Here is a 26,560-nt window from a genome sequence, read left to right as displayed (position 1 = left end):
AGATGTCAAAAAGCAGCTTCTCATATCCTTTTCGTAGAGCAAAACTGCCCTGGCACATGTGGGCAATCATTTGCTCTATGTGGTATGCATGAAACATTGCGACACAACATAAAAAAAAAAAAAAGAAAAAAGCAGCTTCTCAGCGAATAGTTACAGGAGCCATCCCCCACACTGTGACTACCACCTGACTGCCTGATTACCTCAGCAGCTTCTTATGTAGGTTTAAAATTCTGCCATTAACAACTTACTCCCACACAAAAGGATTACCTGCACCAACAACTCTACAACCCACTCTCTTCACCCCTCCGGCCGCCTGGCTGCACTAAAGGTCACTGAGGAAGATGTAAAAAGGCTCTTTCAGTGTCAGGAGGCTAGGAAAGCTCCAGGACCTGATGGTATTTCTCCCTTCTGCCTTAAAGCCTGTGCTGATCAACTAGCCCCCATCTTCATTAAGATCTTCTACAAGTCTCTGGAACTCTGTTAGGTTTCCTCGTGCTTCAAACTCTCTGTCATCATCCCCAAGAAGCGCACCATCATGGGGTTAAATGGCTACAGACCTGTCACCTCAACATCTGTCGTCATGAAATCCTTTGAGCGACTGGTGTTGAAGCATCTGAAGGACATCACAGGCTCCATACCGGACCACCTGCTGTTTGCTTACGGGACAAACAGGTCAGCAGATGATACATTCAACCTGGGACTACACTTCATCCTGCACCACCTTAACTGTCCAAGGACATACACCAGGGTCCTGTTTGTATACCAAACATATATATAAAAAAAAAAACTTGGCTGTACATATACATACAGCTCCTTTATCCTTATTTTTATTTCCTCTAAAGTTTATTTATTTATGGTTAATGTCAATGAGATGTGAAAACAAATCCCTTGTTTATGCACACAAACTTGGCAAATGAAATGGTTCTTATTCTGCCGTCCGTGTTCTTAGTGCCTTCAATTTTGTCTCTCACCAGGGTGGGCCCGAGGTATTAGTGGCTGCTCAGGGTACCATTCTGGCCTGTGGGCCCAAAGAGAACTTAGATTAAATCACAACAAATAGAACATTGCACAAATACTTGGTTAAATTTGCATAGTTGAAAGTTAGGTTGCTAACCCAGCCCAAAAAAACTGTTAAATTAAGCATTTACTGCATTGTATTGGCTGGTGTGCTTAACTGGAGTTGGGGCCCAAAACAAAATTCTACTTAGGGCCTTATGCAACCTGGGGCCTGTTCTGTCTCTCAGTCTATATTTATTCTTAAACCTTTTTTGCCAGACCCAGGGGCAGACTGGAAATCCCCCCAGAAGGACATCAACATGCCATGTTCAGTTAACCCAAAAGTTAGACTGACTGACTTCCAACAGCTAAGCACAGCAGAAGGCGTCACTCTTTTAGGAGTGAAGGGCAAGCAGTGTGTGATCACCGCAGCAAATGTTCGGATGCAGCCGGTCTGTGTGCACAAATGACAGCAGAGAGATATGAGTGAGATTAGCAATAAAACCTCACTGCTGACATACAGTCTAAGAGCCGGGTTCAGTTTGCCTCTGCTGTAGGAAGTTAAGCAATCAGCAGCTTTGGTCTCTGAAACATGCATCTCTGCTGCACCTCTCAGCTTTAAACTGGAGTCTCCGGCAGAAAAGGTTAACACGAGTTAAAAAAAGCAAAGAAGAATTAATTATTAGTTGTGAGAATAATGGCAAACAGAGAACATAAAAAAAAAAAAAAAGTGTAGCAATAAATGAGTCTTTTTGGCTGAACTGTACCAGCCAGCAGCAGCAACTGGCATGTAGTTGTTGAGGTCAACCAAATTAACAAATCATCCAACAAGACACCAAATTGGAGCTGAACCACAGGCTGGTGATGAAGAGACGGACAGCAAATGGAATTCCAGCAGAGTTGTCAGTGAGTAACCAGATAGAAACAGAAAACAATAGAAGCCCTCTATCAGCTTCTAGGATTTAAGTGGTGGTGGTGGTGTGGTTTTTAGTGCTGTCAAAATGGAAGTTTTATATCTTCATTTTGTGCACATAAAAACAAATAGGTGCAAAGGATTACATTGCATCTTGTTACTGTAGGCAGTTTGATAAGTAAACTGGAGAACACTGAACGTCAACTGGAACCATTTTAGAACATAGTAGTAAGGGAGGCAGGGAGCAGTTCCATGTTTACCCAAAACATTTGGGAGAAAATTTTGTTTCAATTGCTTTTACATTTAGTTATGTTTTTCCCTCCTTTTCTTTGGTGGGCAATATTTTTTTATGTATATTTTCATTTCCACATAGTCTTTGTTCTTCATATCATCTACTGTATTTTGTCAAGTGTGCCAGTCCCTGCTGCAGCAAAACACCTGGCAACACACGTCCTTCACAGCTGAAAAGGTATCGTCAGGCTTGAAGCTCCCTGCTTTTTCCTCCAAATGTAATGATGGGCAGGGTATGTCCAACACAATATTACTTACATAAGACCACATTTTAAATCACAGGACCTGTGTCCAAAAATGTAAGTCTTTGTTCTTGTGTACATTGTGTCACACAAGAAAGCAGTGGGGTTGAGGTGTTGCATTAAAATATCCAGAGGTCTCCCTCCATTTTACGAAAATGTTGGAAAAACAGAAAGGACTTTAAAAACTACCTAAAGGCATAGTATTAGTAGTGTTTACATTGTCTACATTGTCTGACTTTAAATAAAGTAATTTAAAAAATAATTAGAAAATAATTAATTAATGAGAGACAGTGATAAAAAAATAAACTTGTTTGTGAATCCGCACAATATGCTATAAATAAACTGAACTTAATTGAAAAAATGCCATTTCTTTTTATACATTGTTGAAATGTGGCTTTAACTGTATATATGGGTCCTCCCAAAACTAATTTAAGATCAAATGCTAAAGTGTTAACTAAGATTTCAAAATGGGGAAGTTTGTCAAGGATATCTTTCTAAATAAAGAATATATCAGTATGACAACAAAGAGAAACATGGGTATGAAAACCACAGCATAAGAACACATCAAAATAACTTTTAAACTTTGTTTGATCAAACTGTGTCACACTGGAGGGCTCAGTTCTCAGTGTGGTTGTATCATGTGGTATAATCAGGGTACAGCATGAAGACATTCCTGCAACTATACATGGTAAAACACACATGCAAAAACAAAATATCAACCACATAATCAACAAAGTCCAGATAATAATCACGATGCAGCTCATTTCACTGCTGATTAAGGCTTAAAACAAACACTCAGTGGTTTGGAAAGTCAACTTACTTTTGAGTAAAACTGTCATCACCAGAAATTTATAACGGAAACTAAAACTAATAACGCTGATAAACCCTGATATGAAACTTGTTGCTGGAACTGTAAGCTGAAGCTAGTCTTAATCATGTGGAAGTGGCTTTGTTTGCAACAAACATTTTGCAATAGAAAGAGGTAGCTGTGAAAATACAATTCCAACCCCTGAGAATGAGACATGATTTTATGATCATTTTTTAACTGAAGAAATAGGGAGTAGGATGGGTAAAAACAGATTTTTTTACTCACAGACTTCCTTTGTTGCTTTTTTTGTCACACTTAAATGCTTCAGATCACTGTTTCTCATGGTCCTCAGTCTGGAAAGGGTCACAAAGCCATTTCTAAGGCTTTGGAACTCCAGCAAACCATAAGGAGAGACTTTTTTTCAAATGGAGAAAACATGGAACATTGGGAATCCTGCCTGGTATGACAGTCATACCAGAATTAATCCAAAATGATAAAAGCTCATCTAGAAGGTCATACGAGAACTCAATACAACATCTTAAGCACTCACCTAACTCACTCAAAATCAGATGAGAAATATTCAGAACTCAGTGTCCTGAATGTTCCCTGCTGCCACATACCTCATTTAAATGAATTGGTGAATAATAGGCTTCTGCAGCACTGATTGGCATGCTGAGCAGAGAATGCAATTTAAATCAGGTGTGCCGGGGCAGAGAGCATCTAAGACATGAAGGATTATGGGCCTCGAGTACCAAGGTGTTGAACCACTGTTCAGATCATCAAAGTTTATTAACATGCAAAGGTAAATTGAGTAAATACAAAGAGACAGTTTTCAATTGATTGTTTCATTTATTAAGTAATAGAAGGTATCCAAATCAACTTTGTCTTGTGTAAAAAAGTAAGTTCACCCTAAACCTAACCACAGGTTTTGTCACCCTTGGTGGCAACAACTGCAACCAAGTGTTTGCAATAACTGGCTCCGAAGCCAGTATACATTGCTGTGGAGGAAGCTTGGCCAATTCTGTCTTTGTTTTATTTTGCATTAAAGATTCTACAGCATCACAACTGGATTTATGTCTGGATGCTGGCTATGCCTCTCCCAAACTTTGATTTTGTTTTGTTAGTTTCTGTAAACCCACTGTACTTGAGCTTGGGGTCACAAACTAGTGACCAGATATTTTCCTTATAGTTCTAAATTACAGCAGACCAACACACTACCACCACCATGTTTCAAGTATGATATTCTTATTCTAACAGAATCTATGTTAGTTTTTACACCTGATGTAACGGGACACACACCTGTCAAAAGGTCCCGCGATGTCACAACAGTGCAGAGAACATATTTTCCCAGAAAACTTGGGGATTGTCAAGATGTTTTATGGCAAATGTGAGACGGGTCCTTTTTAGTGTTCTTTTTGTTAACAGTGTTTTTGGTTTTGGAACTTTCCCATTGATGCCATTTCTGCCCAGTCTTTTTCTTGTTGTTGAATCATAAACACTGATCTTGTTGTTTTCTGTGCTTTTATGACTTCCTGGATGAGCTTTCATCATCTTGGATTAGTTTTTGAATGGCTGTTATTCCTGAGAAGGTTCACCATGTTCTGTGTTTCTTCCATTTAAAAAAGTCCATCACTGTTGTTTGCTGGAGTTTCAAAGTCTTAGAAATGGCTAGTGACCCTTTCCAAACTGATACATGTCAGCAACTTTGGTTCTCATCTGTTTGTGAATTTCTTTGGATCGGGCAGTAATGAGTTCCGTTTACTGTGGTTGCCTGGTTTAAAACAGGAAAAATCTGTAACGGGGGAAATCGTTTTTCATAGCAGTGTAGGTGTGAATTTGTCCTTTGTGTGGTTTTATAGACTCTCATTTCAAGAGCAGTAAAAAACAATACAGTTCAAATTTTTATTGAGTCTAATTTTAGATTTAGAAAAAACATGCAGTTCAAGTCTAAAGACCAAAACAAGCTTTACAATTTTGATTTGTACTTAGAATACAGGTTTTACAAATCATAAATTGTGGTTAGAGAATCTAACTAATCTAATTTTCTGACAGTGCTTGAAAAAAAACATGTTTGTCTTTTAATGCACTTTGTCAGTGTTTTTTCCTACTGTGTACCCAAAATACTGTACCTTCAGTCTTAGTTTAGCTAGAGGAAAGCTTACAAAACTCACTGGGTGATTGGAAAGAAAGACGGACGTCCTTTAGGTGAGAAACATTGTTGTATTTTCACATCACACCCCTACACACAGTGCATAAAAATAGACTGAGCACACAAACAGATTTCTGAAAAGAAATGCAAGAAAGGGTGCGATGCTGGTGCAGCGGTAGAGACCCTGGCCCATTTATAGAGAGGGTTCGGCCCTGAATGCAGCTGTCCCCTGGTTCGAGCCACAGCAACCTGTGCTGCATGTCTTCTCCACTTGTCACTCGATTTCCCTTCTGCCAACCTTTAAAGAAAAAGATCAAAATAAATTCCAATAGGCTCACAAAACAAATCCTTAAAAAAAAGGGGTAGATTGATTCACTATTTATTGATATGCCAATATGATCACCTTCAAAATTATTTAAATACACACCATTACGAGTCATATACTGATATCATCATCAACAAATCAACTGATATCATCATCAACAATAACATATTCAGAAATACATTATTACCATTCCTAAATACACCACAATGATCAGTGTTAATAAAAACCTTAGCAAGAATGAAAAAGCTGCAGCATGTTCTCAGATAATGTTCTTTAGTTGTCATCGGTCTCACTGATATTGTTGCAGCCGGGCCCATTATCAGTCTTGCTGCTCTGAGATCCTTGATATTCTCCTTCACAGGTAGTATACCGTCTCCAGATGTTTATGTATGCTCTCTTGATCTTCTTCATTTTAAATGCATACACAACTGGGTTTACTGCCGAATTAGCATGAGAAAGGGCAATGCCGACATGGATAGCTATATGGTTTACAGTTTGTGACCCTTTAAAAAATGTGATACAGTTCATAATGTGAAGAGGTAGCCAGGAAAGGGCAAAAAGGGCCAAGACCAGAGACAGAGATGACGCCAGCTTTTTCTCTTTCCTTAGGTAGCTTCGAGACTGGTTTTGGGCACCATTGCCTGGTTTCTCTCTGAGATTTTCTCGAACGTGACAGAAAACATAGCTGTACAATACAGTCATCACCAGCAATGGTGTTAAGGTGCAGAGGAAAAAGTTAAAATACACCAGGTAGTCTGAGGGAATCACTTTTATAAACGTGCACGGTTCTGATCTTGAAGAGTTTAGAGGGGTTGAATGCCATCCAAACATGGGGGTAAAGCTCAGCGGGAATGCAAGAAGCCAGGATGCAGCAGCCACGTAGTAAGAATGCCTCCAGGTTACAGTCCTTTTGTACCTATGAAGAACATGATTCGTAAGAAAAACTGTAATTAAAAACCTTATTAAAATGAAGACCTGTAGAAGATAACATTTTGGCTTGCCTTGCGATCTGCACATTTAATAACACTGAAACTAATTCTTACCAGAAAGGGAGGGAGAGACGCAGGTAACGGTCCACTGCAATGGCCGTCAGACAGAGAACAGAGACTAGCGTCAGCAGGATGACCACACAGCTGATGAAGAGACAAGTGTGGAATGAAGTCTTTACTCGCCCATCCACAAGCACAGCTAACGGTATGGCCACGGCTCCAACAAGAAAGTCAGCCACAGCCAGAGAGACAATAAGGCAGTAAGTGGGTTGTTGGACCATTCTAGTTTTCCACAGAGCCAAAACAACCAACACGTTCCCCAGACAGCAGAACCCTGCTATGAGGACTTCCACAAAAACGTAAATCGTTTTTTCAATTTCCATGGGGCTCTCTGACTGGTTCATCTTGCAGGTTGATGGTATGAGGTTCTAATGCTCAGTGTGAGTAAGAGTTAGATCGTTCTCTGCTGCTTATCTTTCATCTTGCTCTTGCAATGCTTTTAGAGGAAGTCCTTAGCTGTAGCCACTTCTTCTTTTTTAGTCGTTCTCAGCCTTTCTTGAAAGATTTACCTTTCTTTGCATGAAAAAATGCAAATATTCATATGCATATATTTTTATACTCATTATAAAAAGTATATGTATAAACATCTGATTACATAACTTAACATTAGTCTCCGTTAACTTGTCAAACTAATGTTGTGAACTACCACTGTGGTGGCTTAGAAACCACGCATTTAAAATGCACATCTCACTTTCCTGCCACTGCTGTCATATCAAACCTGCTACTGTGTGGCGTTTGTTTATTTTGCTGCAGTATTTTCTGCACTTTTAAGTCTCTGGTATTACTATTCTTGATATATGAATTTAGTCCTTGTATTCTTTGTCTTTAAGTAGCTGAGAATAGAAACATTTAAAATAAAGAAAACAAAACAAAACCAAAATATATACTGACTAATTCAATAAGTTAGAATATTATTGAAAAGTTGTTTAAAGTAGTGGTGGGCTGCACGGTGGCGCAGTTGGTAGCACTGTTGCCTTGCAGCAAGAAGGTCCTGGGTTTGATTCCTGGCCTGGGGTCTTTCTGCATGGAGTTTGCATGTTCTCCCTGTGCATGTGTGGGTTCTCACCGGGTACTCCGGCTTCCTCCCACAGTCCAAAGACATGCCTGTTAGGTTAATTGGTCATTCTAAATTGACCTTAGGTGTATGAATGAGTGTGTGCATGGTTGTTTGTGTGTTGCCCTGCGATGGACTGGCGATCTGTCCAGGGTATACCCTGCCTCTCGCCCATAGACTGCTGGAGATAGGCACCAGCTCCCCTGTGACCCACTATGGAATAAGCGGTAGAAAATGACTGACTGACTGTTTAAAGTACTTACAGATTATATATTATTACACACAGACTGATGTTTCCAAGCCTTTATTCTGTTATGATAATTTTCAGTTTACAGCTAATCAAAACATGATATTAAGATTAGAATATTACAACCCCTGGCTAAAATTATGGAATCACCAGTGTGATACCCTTATAGTTGGAACACACCCTCTGGTCACCCTTCTTATGAAAGGGGACCACCACCCCAGTCTGCCAACCCAGAGGCATTGTCCCCGACCGGCACAAAATGTTGAAGAGGCATGTCAACCATGACAGCCCCACAACATCCAGAGAACTGAGGTACTCAGGGCACATCTCATCCACCCCAAAGACCTGAGGAGCTTTTTAACCACCTCGGTGACTTCAGCCTGTGTGATGAAAGAGTCCAGCCCTGAGTCCCCAGCCTCTGCTTCCACCAGGGAATGCATGACGGCAGGATTGAGGAGATCCTCGAAGTACTCCTTCCATCGCCCAATAATGTCCCCAGTTGAAGGTTAGCAGCTTCCCACCCCAACTGTTAACAGTGTTGGGAAAGCACTGCTTCCCCCTCCTGAGGTGCCGGACAGTTTGCCAGAATTGCTTCAAGGCCAACTGGTAGTCCTTCTCCATGGCCTCACCGAACTCCTCCCATGTCTGAGTTTTTGCCTCTGCCACAGCCCGGGCCGCGGCATGCTTGGCCTCATAGTACCCGTCAGCCACTTCAGGAGTACCACAAGCCAACCACAGCCGATAGGAGTCCTTCTTCAGCTTGACAGCGTGCCTTACTGCCGGTGTCCACCACCGGGCTTGGGGATTGCCGCCGCGACAGGCACCGCAGACCTTACTGCCGCAGCTACAGGCAGCAGCATTGACAATAGATGCGGAGAACATGGTCCACTTGAACTCTATGACTCCAACATCCCCTGGAATCTTGTCAAAGCTCTCCCGGAGGTGGGAGTTGAATACATCCCTGGCTGAGGGCTCTGCCAGACGTTCCCAGCAGACCCTCAATATGTGATTGGGCCTGCTAAGTCTGTCCTGCCTAGGGTGTCCTGTTGCCAAGTGCACTGATGAACACCCTTATGCTTGAACATGGTGTTCATTATGGACAATCCGTGACCAGGACAGAAGTCCAATAACGAAACACCACTCGGATTTAGATCAGGGAGGCCATTCCTCCTGCTCACGCCTCTCCAGGTGTCACTGTCGTTTTCCATGTGGGCATTGAAGTCCCCCAGCAGAATAATTGAGTCCCTGGGAGGGGCACTATCCAACACCCCCGACAGGGATGCCAAGAAGGCTGGGTACTCCGCACTACTGCTCGGCCTGTAGGCCAAAATGACAGTCAACGACCTGTCCCCAACCCTAAGGCGCAGGGATGTGACCCTCTCATCCAGTGGGGTAAACCCCAACACGAGACGGCAGAGCAGGGTGGGCAACAAGCAAACCCATCCCAGCCCGTCGCTTCTCCCCGTGGACCACTCCAGAGTGGAATAGAGTCCAGCCCCTCTTGAGGAGATTGGTTCGAGAGCCCACGGTGTGCAAGGAGGTGAGCCCAACTATTTCTAGTCCATATCTCTCGACCCTTCGCACAAGCTCAGGCTCCTTCCCCCCCAGTGAACATTCCACATCCCTAGAGCCAGGCTAAGCATCTGAAGATCGGGCTGCCGAGGTCTCCACCTTTGTCCGCTGCCCAATCATCTTTGCACTGGTCCCTCATGATTCCCCCTGCAGGTGGTGGGCCCACTTGGGGATGGTCTCACGTCTCTCGTTCGGCTTGGCCCGGCTGGGTCCTGTGAGCAACAATCCAACCACCAGACGCTCTCCAGCGAGTCCCGACCTCTGGCTACAGGGTGGGACCCCACCTCCACCATTCCGGGCGACGTCACGTGCCTCGATTTTGTGGTCCTTATGAAGGTGTCTTGAACCGCTCTTTGTCTGACCCATCACCTAGAGCCTGTTTGCCATGGGAGACCCTACCAGGGTCATTCAAGCCCCAGACAACATAGCCTCTAGGATCATTCGAGCACTCAAGCCCATCCACCACGCTAAGGTGGCGGTTCAAGGAGGGGGCTCCTTATATATAAGCTAAAAATTAACTAAATAAAGATTTATATCTGACGACCATGTAGATATATATAGATATGTAAATTATTTTGTCCAGAAATCAACCAGTCTCAAAAGTTATGAAAAATCAATAAAATAAATAAAAAATAATTGGAAATACTTCATTTTCATTGTACATAGTAAAAAGAAACTGCAGAGATTCCTTTTAATATAAACCAGTGTTTCAATAAAGTTAATTTATCTGTAGAATAAATACTTTATTAATCCCAAAGGGAAATTAAATTAGATGCATTTGTGACCTTTCCATGGAATTTAATATATACTCATAAAGAAAGAAAAGGATATTTCTTATAGTTGAAGTTTATTTAAAGAATAAACATGGACAATCTAAGACAAGTATCACCTCTAACGTTAATCCATCGATAACTACTTATTACTAATGTTCTAAACTAAAGAAGATAAAACAAAGTTTTATCAAAGTTATCAAAGTTTGCCAGTTAGAGTTCATCCTCTCTAATGCTGGAGAACTTCAGTTGTGAACCAAAAGCTTACCTTCAATATCTGATATTTTGCTTCTTAGAAGAGAATCCAATGCCTCTGCAGATGGATTACATGAGGATTGTTAGGTCATTCTAAAGCAAACCCAAGACAAGTGTGTGCATATGGTTTCATATTTAAATAACAGCATTTGTCTGTAGAAAGGCATAAAGGCTATTATTATCAATAGCAGAGCTTAATTTTAAAAACATCCTGCTTAACGCATTCAGCAATGAACCTTTTTTCCTATGTGTTGCTGTGAAGATATCTTGTTGAGATGCCTGAACAACCTCTGCTGACTTGGTTCAGTAAGGGTGGTCACACTCTGAGCTCTTCCTGGTAGAAAGCTTCTTATCAAAGCTGACTATGGGAAGTCAGTCAGGAAATAATTTCAACTGGTATCCTTCACCACTGAGCAGTTTTTTGTTGAAAATATATATTAGCAATTCCTAAATGGGCTATAGACGTCTAGGCTAAAATTGGTATTTATTTGGTCTTAAAGGGAACATTTTTCTTACTATATTATAGTGAGCTTTACAGGCATAAAAATCTGGATTTCCTAATGACTAACATGTAATTTTTATTAGATCATATAAGCTTCACATTAGCAAAGTTAATGTTGCATAAATAATATATCAAATTCCAGTAATTTCATGTGTACCAGTAATGATTTTAATGTCATTACAAGAGAATAAATGGCATTTTTAGAAATGAAAGTTAAACTTTGTTTGTAATCTGCCTTAGAAACATTCTGTCAATGTTAATTGCAACTCGGTCACAAAAATGTCATCAATACATGACAGTACTGTGGTTCTGTTTGTAAATTCTGATTCTTGTTAAAAGATTCACATTTCACTTTAATGAAACCAAATTGAGCATTGTCTCTGGTATAGTATCAAGAAAGCGTCTTACTGAAAGTGTATGACCTGTAAAGTTTGAATGTTTAATTACACTTTAGATTTGAATAGAATCAATACGTTATGGTCCCGGCAAGGAAATATTGCTTAGTGAGTAAACACAGGACACTGACCATTTATATCGACTTGTAAACAAACAAACAAAACAAAAAATAACCCAATAAAACACATAATCACCTTCAAAACATACTTAACAGCAGACAATGTAAAGAAAGAACCAACAACATCCTCCACCGTATATGGCTTCCATGCATACTATCCAATTGTGCACCAGTGTTATCCAAGTCAGAAGATCTAATGAATACATTAACAATTAAAATGTGTTCACATAAAAGAAACACAATGTTTTTTTTTATTTTTACAATGGGTGTTGTTTAATCCATCCCACTGCAGTACAAATAGATGAATGTCATCATATCATATTCATGTTTAGCTCTCAAATAATCAGATACTTGATGTACAAATTATATTTCCATACATTTATATTGTACTGAAATTTTACAACTAAAATGGATGAAGATTTTAGACTAGGGAGTTTTGTTTAATCTAAACCTAGATCAAGTATGTCTAAATCACTGAGTCTAGCCTCAATGTTGAAATCAAGTTTATTGATGGGTTGACTCGTGTTCCAAATTCTCTAGGTGAGGTGAGAGTTGGAACATGTCTGGACCAGCAAATCGCAAACACAGAGTGAGAAAAAAATCTTGGTTTCTCTAGAAAAATTGGTTTATTTTTCTATGTCTTTTCTTTTTTTCTTTGCTTTGAGTTGTTTTTTCACTTGCCTTTCAGGACTTCTATACATCACAGACCAGATTAATGCCCCATTACTGTGGACAAAGTGTTTATATGTCTGTCTAACGCTCACTACTTCCTGTGGACATCAGGACATTTGAACCCCTGTTTTAAAGACAGAGTCCCCCCCAAAAAACAGACAGAGCAATCCATGTTTCTTTAATAAAGAAAAATGGCCTCAAGTTTCACACTCAGCTGCAAAACCAGAAGCTATGACCACGAGTTAACCAGAATTGTGACAAGGGGCAGCCACCATAGAGTTCAACCTGCACTAGAAATGAGCTGCACTGTGTGCCATTTATGTGAACCTAGCTTTTGATTTGAGAAAAAATAAAATCTATGTTAATGTGGAAAAGTCTTCTTGAGGTTCACAAAACACATGTAGATCCATCAACTCTTCTGCAACTCTGTGAAGGTAAGGATTTGGCACACTATTTTGCCACCTGGATAAAAGTCATTTTACATAAATTTTAAAAAAGCGACCTCCTCTGGTTGGCACCAGAAAGATTAATCAGTCAGTCATAATGTATGTCTCCGGATATGGAAAGCTGATAGAAAAACCCCAAAAGAAAAGCAGCAGTAACTGACATAAAAGGTGAAACAAAGTACTGACTCTTTTAAAAAATATGTATGATTTTCCCTCCACTGTACAATTCTGCATTACTTGGTGTTTGTGTTGGCCAATCCCACCAAATATTGTTAAAACATATTGAAGTTTGTGGTTTGTAACATGACAAAACATAGAAAAGTTAAAGGGGTATACGTATCTCATAAGTTTTATCCGACACTTGGCTGGAGAGATGGACTGTAATTTCTATCTTCTAAGTCATCCCTCTCTGCTTTTAATTGCCCTTTATTCATTTTATTAATTTAAATACTTGTATTGTTCAGTTTGTTGGATGGGTGTGAAAACTTGTTATCACTCATGTAAAAACTTTGTGCTGTAGTGCAGCTGCACTCTGCTTTGTATCATGCTCTGGTATGCAGTCCTCCCTGTGTGTATGGGATCTCAGTTATCTATTTGTACACACACACACACACACACACACCAGAGGGTGAATCACGTTCTGTGAGAAACAGCCTCTTCTCAGCCTCAGCCTCACACACACACACACACACACACACACACACACACACACACACACACACACACACTGTCTGAACACTGTTGAACTGTGCATATAAATAAAGAGATAAGGTGTCAAAACTTTGTAGTCTGCACTGCAAAGTGAGCTACCCTTGCTGCAAGTAAAACTGACTCTGTATCGTTCTTGCCTCTGAGTTGACTTAATAATATGTAACACAGTTCCAGTGTTGAGATTCAAACACTGATTATGACCAACAGAGACAGCAATGTGTCAGGATGAAATAAATGCAGCATTAAACCAGGATGCTTGGTATGAACTCACAATTAACATTGCAAATTGGAACCGGTAATAGAGGCTAAATTATAATGTTGTTGATCTTGCACAGGCACAAGCGGATCCCTGCAACACTATAATGAAATTAATTACTTTGGTTGCTAGATTCTTGGTTGCTAGATTCTTGGTTGCTAGATTCTTGTCAACCAAAGGGGTATAATCAACTTTTTATTATATTACTTAATAAACTGTTGTGATTTTTGGTAATGGTTAAGGTATTTGTTATAGTCTTCAGCTTTAAATGAGACTTTTGCAGGATCATCTGGGATGTTATTTTTAGAACCTGAGCAGGTCAGGAAACAACTGTTTTCACAAGGTAATATAACATGTAAGATATATGGTGGACTTTGTTTCTATTGACAAAATAGTCTTAAAATGGAAATTAAGGGGGGTACTGGGTGGCTCAGCTGGTAAAGCAGGCGCACCATATGCAGAGGCTATAGTCCTCCATGCAGCTGTCCAGAGTTCGACTCCCAAACTCTGCTGCAAGTCTTTCTATCCTCTTTCCTGACAACTTACTGTTTGGTGAAGGCCACTAGTGTCCAAAAAACCTACAAAAAGAAATTAAGGGTTTGCTGTTTGTGGAAAATTACTAGTTCATGGAATTACAAAGAAAATAATTACTATTACTTGAATTACTAATATAAAATGACATAAAGGATATATTCTATATTAGTGGATACATACTAGACGTTAACAACCAAGCAAGCAGGCAAACAAGCAAAAGATAAAAAGCAATATACTAACAATGATACTGTTGAGTCACAATATTTGATCTTTTCTGCACATTTTGTGTTTTTTTTTATTGTCTCAGTATTTGTATCTCCAGAAGTAATAATTCACACAAACTGCCATAATGAAGACAAAGATGTAATATAATGTATTACGTTTCAGCAATTTAAAGCTCTACAATAATGTCTGGGATCACAGTGGAAGTGCAAAAAAAAAAACCCAGACTCATCATGTTCCTTCATTTCCTTTAAATTTATGTGAACTAAAAAGACACATTTACTGTGAGACAGTTCATCTGCTCCGTTAAGCAACTAAAGACCATTGCAGTGATTCCTTCCTTGGTGATACTTGCTGCCAAACTCTCAAACTAATTAGTAAATATGCATTTTTTTAACTCCCTGGCAGCTGAGGTTGCCAGTTTAAAGGTATAATCTGGATTTTTGGTTTAACAGGAATTCTCTGCATTTGCTATTAGCAGTGATTGTCAGACCTGCAGTGGAAACTGCTCAGAGTTAGCTCAGTTTGTAAAAACAGTCTGACCAGAAAGTTAAGCTAACAGTAAGTTCCGAAGCATATTTCTTCTTCTACATTTGCATAAGAAGGTTATTTAAAGTTATTTAGGTTATTTAGGTCAATTAAATTTTAAATTTATACCATCCATCCATCCATCCATCCATCCATCCATCCATCCATGTATCCATCCATCCATCCATCCATCCATCCATCCATGTATCCATCCATCCATCCATCCATGTATCCATCCATGTATCCATCCATCCATGTATCCATCCATCCATCCATGTATCCATCCATCCATCCATGTATCCATCCATCCATCCATCCATCCATCCATCCATCCATCTATCCATCCATCCATGTATCCATCCATCCATCCATTCATGTATCCATCCATCCATGTATCTATCCATGTATCCATCCATGTATCCATCCATGTATCCATCCATCCATCCATGTATCCATCCATCCATCCATCCATGTATCCATCCATCCATCCATCCATCCATCCATCCATCCATCCATCCATCCATCCATCCATCCATCCATCCATGTATCCATCCATCCATCCATGTATCCATCCATCCATCCATGTATCCATCCATCCATGTATCCATCCATCCATCCATCCATCCATCCATCCATCCATCCATCCATCCATCCATCCATGTATCCATCCATCCATCCATGTATCCATCCATCCATCCATGTATCCATCCATCCATGTATCCATCCATGTATCCATCCATGTATCCATCCATGTATCCATCCATGTATCCATCCATGTATCCATCCATGTATCCATCCATGTATCCATCCACGTATCCATCCATGTATCCATCCATCCATCCATGTATCCATCCATCCATGTATCCATCCATGTATCCATCCATCCATCCATGTATCCATCCATCCATCCATGTATCCATCCATCCATGTATCCATCCATCCATCCATCCATCCAGTTGTGGATCAGTTGTATGCACTTTCGACAGATGGATGGACGGACGGACGGACTGACAGATGGATGGACTGAGCTCTTAGCACTTATCTGGTTTTTCCTGCTAATTTCTTGGGCATCCAGCTGTATAACACCCAGCCTACACTTAGATGTGTTGCTCAATTTGGCTAATTTTAATATTTGTTTAATATTAATATTCATTTCAGACACAGCCGATGTCAATATGGGGTGCCTAGCTAGTTTAGCTTATACGGGGTGTATTTATTCAACCCAAGTGGGTCCACATATGAAGGTCCACACCCATCACGCTGAAGCAAAATTCTAATGTGGCCCAGGTACACTTGATGGCTGGGGAGAGTTTTGCGCTTCCCACAAATAGTTGCAATCTTCTCATGGAAGAGCAAACACCATCATTATCTTTTATTCAGCATATTCACATCATAAACATGCAGGGAAGAGTTTGTTTTCTGTACAGAGAGCACTAGTGCTGTGCTTTGTGTCAATATCTCAGAAAATGTATGTGTTTTTTGTTCATTTTCACGACTCTGTTAGCATTTTTTTGTGAGGACCCTGACTTAACGGTGCAGTTTCATAGGAGGATGCTAAGCATTGCTTACGGGTTTAATTTTTCCCCATTTAATTTTCTCAGTTTATACTCCTCTGCAGTTCATATTTTGTTAACTTTAAATTCTGAGAGAAGTTCTGTATTGTTGTTTGCAAACAAAGAAATTGAGACCCAGCCACTCATGCTGAATATCAGAATGTCTTACAGTTTTCTGTCATATACATTAATAAAATCTCCCTTCATTGGTGGACATATTTAATTAATTGAAGCACAGACTTCTGCTTCCAATGTCTCAATGGAGAGAGATAGAGAGAGCAATGATTTCATCAAAGCCTTTTTAATGGATTTTAACTATAATAATTGAAATATTTTTTTCAGCATTTATGTTTATATTTGTTCATTTTCCACAGTCGAAAGACGGGTTCGGTGTAGTTAATTTATAATTCATTCTAACTATATATTTTCACACAGTTTGAAATGGCAGTCTGTGGCCTTTAAATCATAAATGCTATAAACAATCTGAAATAATCTTGTTCTGATCTGATTTCAGTATTTCTAATTGCGTTCTGACCTCTGCTGTAGTAATGGACAGGGATCTATGTCCCAGATCGCAGAAGTACGCCTTCAGGAGGAGGAGCTGCTCAGTGGCAGGGGTCATAATCTACATAATCACAAGGCCTGTTAAAGTGAAAATACAGACAAAAATTGGCCCAGGTAGATAAAAAGGTTCTGGGAAGTTAAATTCTGGGGGAAAATATTCTGAAATAATTTAACATGCCTTTAGTCTGGTGGGAAAGTAGTCTAATTGACTGCTCAACATTTAACAGAAAATCCCCAAAGAATCTCTGAAAACATATCAGTGACAATAATCAAAACAATCTGTTTTTCATCAGAAAATTACTAAACACTTAGTTATATCATGAGATAACATTAACTTTATCATGAGACCAAATCAGTACCAATCCTTAGCCATCCTCTCAGCTTAACTGTATCCTTCCAGCTATTATGTAGCTCATTTCCTCTGAAAAACTTAATGCTCACACACACACACACAGGGCACACACAATCCAATTTTATGCAAGCAAAATTAATGCTGCAGAGTGCTGCAGAAAACAAAGTCCCTCCCCAACACGTTTATACATAGTAGTCAGTGAATAAGAGGGAGTGAGAGAGTAGAGAAGAGTGGTGATGCACCATCTCTGGCTACCTCACAGAGATCTTGAACTTGATGCAGAGGATTGATCATTCAGTGTGCTTTCATGGACTCTAAATGTGGCAAGAAAAAACTTAGATCTGTCTCAGCTGAACCAGATGTTTGCTGGAAGATGTTTTTGCTGAAGGAAAACAAAAAGAGGAGAAAAGAGCCTTCCACAACAAATTTAAAGTTTTTCACAATCTGAGCAAAGATAAGTTAGATACCTAAGGACAAAAAAAGATGTCCACTCCAGGTGTCGAGCCAAGGGAGCATGTGGATGTGATGTACATCTCTATTGAGATAGCCATTGCTGTGGCTTCTGTCCTAGGGAATGTACTAATTGTGCTTGTAGTGTACGTGAACCAGGCTCTCCGTGACACCACCTTCAGCTTTATTGTTTCTCTGGCTGTGGCTGACATCGCCGTTGGAAGCTTGGTTATCCCTCTGGCCATTGTTATTAGTCTGGGATTCAGGACCCAGTTCTACACTTGCCTCATCCTCTCCAGCCTGGTGCTGATCATCACCCAGAGCTCTATCTTGTCTCTCCTGGCCATAGCCATCGACAGATATCTGCGCATAAAAATTTCTACAAGGTGAGAAACTGTTTTAATAACCACACTTAAACTTACAAGAATCATTTGTTTTTCCTTGCATGTAAAAGTCAAATGAATGAAAGTGACAATATGTGATAGATTACTCATGCTGTGATGTAAGTGTGCAAGAATACTACGAAGATTTCTTTTTTTTTTCTAAAGGAATAATTAAATATTACTGGTGGAGAACAACAGGAAGTGATCAAAATCTTTGTTGTACCCCGGAGTAGCTTTCTAAATATAAACTATAGTCCTGACTATTTATATCACTTTGAAATGTCTATACCTATTTATATCCGGATCCTTTAGAGAATTCAGCCGTTTTTTTTTTTCTTCTATATTCACTGAATGTTCTCAAATATAAATCACTTGAAACCTTTCTGTATCAGAAGGATTGATGTGAGTATTAACAGACTTTTTTTTACCCTTGTTTACAGAGACCTAAAGCAGTTTTTTGTAAAAGAGAGATAGTAAGGAAGACTCACTGGGTGTGTAAATCCTACATACAATCGCATCATTGTCAAGTTTTATGCAAATCAGAGAGCTGGACAGTAAACCTTTTAAGTAAATTAAATTGTTCTTGTCTGCCTAAATTACTGACAAAGGCACAGTTTTGGCAGGTGTCTTTACTAATACTTTCTTATCAGCTGAAGACTGAAATCAAATGCTTCTGAGAAATAAAGTCTGGCACAGGTTCTGGGAAATGCCATTACAGTTAGTTGTCTGTGAGTGCATTTAGGTAATTGGAGAAAACTCTTGTTTGTTTTCTGGTTGTTCTGTCCAGGTACAGCGACATAGTGACCCAGGGGAGGGCGTACATGGCGGTTTGTATATGTTGGATCCTCTCCTTCCTCAGTGGATTGGTTCCATTGGTTGGCTGGAACAATCTACACCATGGGAACCTCAGTAGTTCCACTGAGATAGTTTGTGAGTTTAAAACTGTTATTCGGATGGACTACATGGTGTACTTTAATTTCTTCGTCTGTGTGGTGGTGCCTCTGGCCTTGATGATTATTCTGTACGGGGAGATCTTCCGAGTGATCCGACACCAGCTCAACCGCCGTGCTGAAGCAACTTGTGATAGAGAAAGGTATTACCGAAAGGAGCTGAAGCTGGCAAAGTCGCTGGCCTTGGTGGTTTTTCTTTTTATCATGTGCTGGATGCCAATACACATCATGAACTGCATTGACTTTTTTTGCTCAGACTGTGAAATACCCAAGTTAGTTGTGTATATAGGAATTTTTATGTCTCATGTAAACTCAGCACTCAACCCGATGGTTTATGCATTCAGAATAAAACGCTTCCGTCTCACACTGATCCAAATAACTCGCCGCTGCATGTTATGTAAGCCAACAGTGGCCACTCCATGCCCTACCAGCACCATAGACAGGAATGAAAAATTGGCTGTGGACCTATAGCATATAATAAAAAAAAACTTTAGTCCTTAATGTGTAGTCCAAGCAAGAATAATAATGCTATAAATAATCATAAGACTAATTATAATTGAAAAAGTAAGACTGACCCTGTTTCTAAATCATTTTGATCTATGGTTTAGCACCGATATTTTGTGTTTTACCTACATCAGCAACCAACAACCACTGTTGGTTCTTGTTGTAAAAGAAAATGCAAAAGAAAAAAACAACTTGAATAAAAAATGCTGCGAAGCTTTAAGGTTATCAAAAATCTTAGTTGTTTTGTTTGTCGTGTATCTGATTGCAGATTATAACATGAATCTTTGTTGTATTTAACATCTTTGTTCTTTTTAATTTAAAGTGAAAATGTTGGATACTTTTTCCTATAATATTTCCATTTATAAGGTTTCCCCCCAAATAGCTGAAAAAAATACAATGATGTGCAGCTGGCAGGAGTGGACAATAATAACCTAATTGTTAAGATATGTACGTATCTGTGCAAATACAATGACAATGGATGAACATAAGTATGGTTCTGGACCACTTGCTCCCAAACGTTGGTGTCAATATTCCTCTGTGGATTGTGGAAAACCAACTTGGGAATCTTTAAATTGTTTTTATTTTTTTCAGAAATCAATAACATGTTTTCCTAAGTCGTAACAAGAATCAATAGAAGTTGTCAATAGCATTTTGCAATAGCATATCACTCATTGCCTTCAATCATAGTGCCTATTGATCCCCAATGTTGCCAAATGACAAAACTCATTAAAAAGATCATAAACAATCCAATTAATCATTGACTTTCTTTTGAAACTATAACGGGTATTTTAGAAATGTTCTGTTCGAACTTCTTGCTGATCCTATCGTTTACATAACCAGGAACAAGTGCAGAAATAATTTCAGTTATGAAGTTCTTTTCATTGTGTTACAACTAACATTTGTTTTAGCATTTGCACTCAAAAAAACGTTTGTTCTTTGCTTTCAGTTGTGTAAGGCTTCTGCAAAGTTACTGTGCCTTTCGACTACCACAAGGGATGTGAGCTGCAGCCCCCTACACTTTGTAATTACAGATTTGTTTGTGTTTATGGTGTCTTCATGTCAGGATGTAGGTAAACTATTAGCTTTTGCATTTTTAACCAGCTATAGTTTGCGTCACAACACCTCTCCACTCTAAATGTATTGGTCACAAATTGAAAAGTTGGAACTCATTGATTGGGACAAAAGTCCAGGACTGACCAAAAATATTTTTTTGCAAAAAATAAACAAATATATATATATATAAAGCTAACACGTTTTTATTCCATGTACTCCTTTTTAAATCTAAAACCAGTTAATATAAACTAGAATTAATTGTCCCACTCGAACTGCCAAGCCTTTGTCACACAATGTGGGCCTCTGTTAGCTAAATGTCAGCTAAATCAGCTTCTTCGGGTTGTATATTAAAAGCTGTTGGAGAGGGCTGAAAAGCACTGGAACATTTGAATCAATTACTTAAAGCGCATTAACCTGATTTATTCCAACTCTAAACCTAAGATGTCTGCAATAGTTTTGCTTTGTCATCAGTTTGACTTCTGCCTCAGTTCAGCAACAATGTTCTATAAAATAAAAGATGTGAAATTCTTGTGAAACTTCAAACAACCTGTCTTTCAGATTTTGTGTGTGGCAAATACTAACATTTACAGGAATAATAAGCATTGTGCTTTATGAAGATTTTTACCTTTCTTTGCATTATTATGAAATAAAACCTTCACCCTGCCTTTCTGTTTTTGTGTGTCTCTCAATCATGAACTCAGTAATACCTATATCACCATCTGTCAACCCCCCTCCTTAGTTAGGGATTTTAAACTGCTGAGTGTGGTTAAATCCTTAGCCCTTGTCTTAGTGACGGAGATACCACATAACCAAGTTGGCATTACCAGCCTTGTATGTTGTTTCTGTTTTCTGTGGCCATACAAATGTTTAAGGAGCAGAAATATGGTCTAACAGAGAAGAGAAGAAGGCAAATTTCTATGCATTTATTCTGTAGTTCTAATCGAAAATACTAATCTTCTTCAAGGTAAGACGCTTCATATTTATTGTAAGAGAACATTTTTGAGGCCTTTCCATCCAGTTCTGAATAGAAACCCTGACAATTTGTTTTATTTTATGCTATCAAGCTTTAGAAGGGGGCTTACATTTGGAACTATAAAATGGCAAACACCAATGAACTGGAGGACAGTCAGGATCCAGAGGCTCCGGAGGAAGACCTGGATGATGAACAGCAAGCCTTACTGCACTTAAGCAAACATGGAGACAGTCGGCGTGCGCGACCCTGGGAGCAGTGGACCTTCAGAGAAAAGGCAAACTTTTGCATGGATCGTGTCTTCCTTGGCTTTTTAATCATATTTGTGATAATTTTGTTGAGTGAATTTGGCTATAAAATGTGGTATATGTCAAATTTGAAGAAGATAGCAGAGTTTGTGTCAGACTGTGTAATTTTTCTGATCAACTGGCTTTTCACCCAGCAGAGACAAGAGGAGCTGTTTGAATTGTAGCATTTGAATAAAGGTCAACAATTAATTCTTCTTTCACTTTTTGTATTTCATGTAACGTTTATGGTAACCGTAGTAACACTATCGAAAAGGAACTACAGCCACAACTTAGCTTATATATACATATATATATATATATATATATATATATATATGTATATATAATTGTATTTGTGACTTTATCAAACATTGAAAGAACAACTCAATTGCATTTAAAAATATATTTAAATATTTAACCTAATGCCAACAACATCTTGCTAAAAATGTCAAGTAATGCTTGCAAAATAGGATCTGACGGGACAACTGAAATAATTAGGTTATATGCAGTAGAGACACAATATTTAAAAAACAGGTCTTAGTTGAAAAATTCACACCCTGTGAAAGACTGGTTCTGCAATTTCTGAAATAATGTTACTCCACTAGGAATATGACAACAATGCTTATTTTTAAAATCTGTATCCATAACTGAACTTATATATGGTATTCTGTCTATATCTATATCTGCTTATATAGTAGCTGCTCTGCATTTTTTTCTGAGTAAAAAACGATTTATAATAATTCTCGGGCATCGAGAATAATTATTAAATATTAAAAGCTAAATGATTTAGTTTAAGCATGTTTTGTTTGGTAGTACTTGACGGAGTTTAAAATAAAAATAGTCATTTATTTTTAAGGAATTTTTGTGTTATATAAGAATATTTGTAGAAATGGGTATAAACTATTTCACAAATTTAGAGGGGGCATGATCACTGTGTTGTTATGATAAAAGTCTTTTTTTTTTTACAATAATGGAGAAGTAAGCATGTAGTGAAATTTTAAAATAAAAAACTTTTGAACAATAATTAGAGTTAAAATTTAAAGATAGTTAAATATTTGTGATAATGCTATGATTTGGGGTATTAATTAAATTACTGTTCTCACAGGAACACATGCAAACATATAAATCAAATGGCTTTATTTACTAATAAAAAACGTTTTTATCAGAACAAAAGTTTTATTTAAATAAAAAAAAACAAAAAAACTTATACTATTGTAAACAGGAGCTAGAGCCCACTAGCCCCTGCTTTATGTGTATTTGACGTAGTTTTTCTGGTATACAAACCAACCAATCAAATTGACAGCTCAAGTCCTTTTCAACTTCCGGTATTACCGCCCACCCTCTTCCGGATTTCTTAGCGTGACCGACGTTTCGTGTCTGTTTAGACTTAAAAGTAAGTCCAAATTTATGCCTTGCACACGTTGCTTTGTAGGTCACTTTATGCCTTTTCGTGTTTTAATAAAACGCAAACTTATATTTTTTGTTTAAATTGTGATGAATCTGCCTATGTGTCCTGCTGCGCAGATAGAAACGAGAGTAGTTGGAAAACATGGCGACATGCCTCTGCTAGCTGTGTTACAGAGCATAAATAACACGGTTTAACGCTTGTAAATCATTTAGGTAGGCTGTATCTATCAAAAACAACCGCCAACATTTTCATCATAGTGTATTTGGAGGTATGTGATTTCAGTTTAGCTTATTTGCAGTATACCGCAAAAAAAGCTAATATTAGCTACGCTAAAATTAAATGCGCTCCTGCGTGTTTACATGATCATTATTAAAAATGTACAGGACTCGGACGCTTTGTGTATTTCTGAGAGACTTAATTTTAAGTTTTAAAACAAAAACAAACTTTGGCCCAAAAATGAGGCATATTTTAAGGTATTGCCATAAAACCTTGATCTAATGTTCTTCGATTTTCTTTTTCAGTGGTTGGAATAAATATGGATCACTTAATTAAAATAGTCCATTATTCAGCCCAAAGGACATGTTTGTATCTGTAGAAAATTATAAGCTTTTTAAATAACTTAGAACATTGTGGGATAAAACAAAAATATTCAGATCAAATCTTTCTTGTTGAAATTTAGTTTTGAGTGCTTTTTTATTCATGGAAATTCTCAAAACCTCAATCCTCTGTAAGAATGAAGATGCATTTTTTTTAAGGGACTTTGCAGCCAGCAGCTCTTTAGCAAATCCATCGACTGGAACGAAAACCTACGTACCAACCATGCCTCGATTTGTATCTGCCAGGGCTACCCACTTTGACAACTAACCACAATAGTCCACTCATGGTCTACTGCATGACCATGTGATTTTATGACTCCAATAAATATCCATCACCTGAATTCAAGTTTGATCAGAGCTCCCAATGAATCTAAACTAGGATTAGGTCCAAAATAAATGTGAATAGAGTGTATTGCACATTTTCAGATGACATAAATTTAAAACAAGTTATTCAAGTGTTGTGCTGTTTTGCTTTTTATCTTCACAATTAATTAAGTCCTTCAACTATAACAAAACAATAGCCATGTACCATGGTTAAGGCAAAAAATGGTTTATTTAGAGCTACGAAATAGATTTAGGAAGAGTATATGTAGGGGACACAAGTAAAAAGTGCAAGCTGGAGCCCAAAAGAACTTAAAACATCACTCAGTCTTAAAACCTCTTCTATCTTTTGATATAATGATGTAATTGTTAATTGCCATTATAAATTCTAGTTAGGTTGAAAAAAAATTACACCTATCTCTTTACTTTCAGGCTGATTTACCAAACTAAGTTTAATTTTTAATTTGACTTGATAGCAAGATGTTCTCAGTGATGGTCTGACATCAGCCTCCACCAAACAACGATTTGTAAAATACTGCAGCTTTAGGTTGCAGTGTTCAATAATTGCAAATGAACCACGATTCACATGTGTAGGAAATTATTTTATTTTAAAGGGGCTATTTAGGTCTTTAACTGTAGGTCTTGATTTACTTTGGCCATGGGATCTTGTGAGTTTTAATACATAATTTATTTTGGTTTTTGAGCTCACGTGCTTTGTGGTTAACTTTACACACAGCTTGTTCACATTGTTATTTCCAGAATGCGTTACGTGGCCGCTTACCTGCTCGCTGTTCTGGGGGGAAACACCAAACCCTCTACAAAAGACATTAAGGACATCCTGAGCAGCGTGGGAATTGAGGCCGATGATGAACGCTTGAATAAAGTATGTAATATATTTTTGATGAAGTTCTGTTTACAGGTGCCATGTGGTAAAAAGCTTATTCTTTTATTAGGTCGTTAGTGAGCTGAATGGGAAAGACGTCAATGAAGTCATGAATTCAGGTGAGGATGCTATAATTTTCGCAGCTCTGCAGTTTGTGCTATAGATGGATGTTAACTAACATTTCTTCTCATATTTCCAGGCCTCTCCAAGTTAGCCTCTGTACCAGCAGGTGGTGCTGTAGCAGCACCGGCAGCTGCTGCTGGTGGTGGTGGGGCCGCTGGAGCTGGGGTTGCACCTGCTGCTGGTATGTATATTGTTAATTTTTTTACAGAAGTAAACGTGAACATGCATACCTACAGAGCCCGCGAAGGGACATGGAGGGATTTTTTTCTTTTGCGTCCCCACGCAATACTTTTGCGTTCCTATGCTATACTTTTTGCGTTCTCACGCAATAGTCTTTGCATTATCTTGCAATACTTTGTGGGAGACCCGTTTTTGAGATTTATTGAGTTTTATTTTGAAATCGGCCTTAAATAAAATGATTTTCAATCAGACTTAAAGACAGTTATTATCCACAAGCTGTCAAACTACTAAACTACTGAACAATAATACTGCACGAAACCACATCTGTGACACTTTGTTTGCTTATTACTGCTGCATGATGTGTACTTTTTTTGCTCGCCACTTTTGTTTTTATAGTGAGTTGAACGGTTCTTCTTATCCTAAGCATTTAATCGCATTGTTGACTGCATGTTAACCTGCATATGACAAATAAACCATATCAATGACATATCAGTGCTGTTTGTTTTGTGAGCAGTTTGTCATCTGTGCTGCTGTTCCAAAATGCACAGCTTTCTCAAGGTGATTAACAACTTTTGCGAGCGAACGCAAAAGTATTTCGAGCGAACGGATAAGAAAAAAATTTCTCCCATATCCCCTCGCGGGCTCCATACATATCAAAACAGGTTGGAAATTTAAAATATGTTGAGGTGTTGTACTTTTAAGTGTTTCTGCTTCAGCTTTGTATTTTTGATGACTTATCTCTGTGTTGAACCTCTGGCTTTAATCTCTTTTCCAGCGGAAGAGAAAAAAGAAGAGAAGAAAGAGGAATCTGAAGAGTCAGACGAAGACATGGGCTTTGGACTCTTTGATTAATCAAACTTCTCTGTGTATAAAAAGCAATAAAAATGTAAAAGGTTTACAAAAATAAATGTTTATTTGTCTTTATTC

The 26,560-nt window shown here is 38.5% G+C and overlaps 3 protein-coding genes across 3 annotated transcripts; 2 read left to right on the top strand and 1 right to left on the bottom strand.

The window, feature by feature from the left end:
* Positions 1-5,762: 5,762 nt before the first annotated feature.
* On the bottom strand, positions 5,763-7,133 carry LOC124857401 (adenosine receptor A1-like). The gene is made up of 2 exons (XM_047348653.1): positions 6,768-7,133; positions 5,763-6,640 (listed from the first exon to the last, which is right to left on the bottom strand). The coding sequence occupies exons 1-2, from the start codon at positions 7,115-7,117 to the stop codon at positions 5,998-6,000; spliced, it is 993 nt and encodes a 330-aa protein (XP_047204609.1). The 5' UTR covers positions 7,118-7,133; the 3' UTR covers positions 5,763-5,997.
* Positions 7,134-17,793: 10,660 nt separating this feature from the next.
* Positions 17,794-22,332, top strand: LOC124857163 (adenosine receptor A1). Its single transcript, XM_047348302.1, has 3 exons — positions 17,794-18,361; positions 19,146-21,829; positions 21,930-22,332. The coding sequence occupies exons 1-2, from the start codon at positions 18,009-18,011 to the stop codon at positions 19,777-19,779; spliced, it is 987 nt and encodes a 328-aa protein (XP_047204258.1). The 5' UTR covers positions 17,794-18,008; the 3' UTR covers positions 19,780-21,829; positions 21,930-22,332.
* Positions 22,333-23,402: 1,070 nt separating this feature from the next.
* rplp2 (ribosomal protein, large P2) lies at positions 23,403-26,537 on the top strand. Its single transcript, XM_047346651.1, has 5 exons — positions 23,403-23,515; positions 25,207-25,330; positions 25,401-25,449; positions 25,530-25,634; positions 26,409-26,537. The coding sequence occupies exons 2-5, from the start codon at positions 25,208-25,210 to the stop codon at positions 26,483-26,485; spliced, it is 354 nt and encodes a 117-aa protein (XP_047202607.1). The 5' UTR covers positions 23,403-23,515; position 25,207; the 3' UTR covers positions 26,486-26,537.
* The last annotated feature ends 23 nt before the right edge of the window (positions 26,538-26,560 follow it).

The sequence above is a fragment of the Girardinichthys multiradiatus genome, chromosome 20, assembly GCF_021462225.1.
Source record: "Girardinichthys multiradiatus isolate DD_20200921_A chromosome 20, DD_fGirMul_XY1, whole genome shotgun sequence".
Taxonomy (NCBI): Eukaryota; Metazoa; Chordata; class Actinopteri; order Cyprinodontiformes; family Goodeidae; genus Girardinichthys; species Girardinichthys multiradiatus.
Note: the sequence above shows the minus strand (reverse complement) of the source record. Positions and strands in the feature narration are given on the sequence as shown.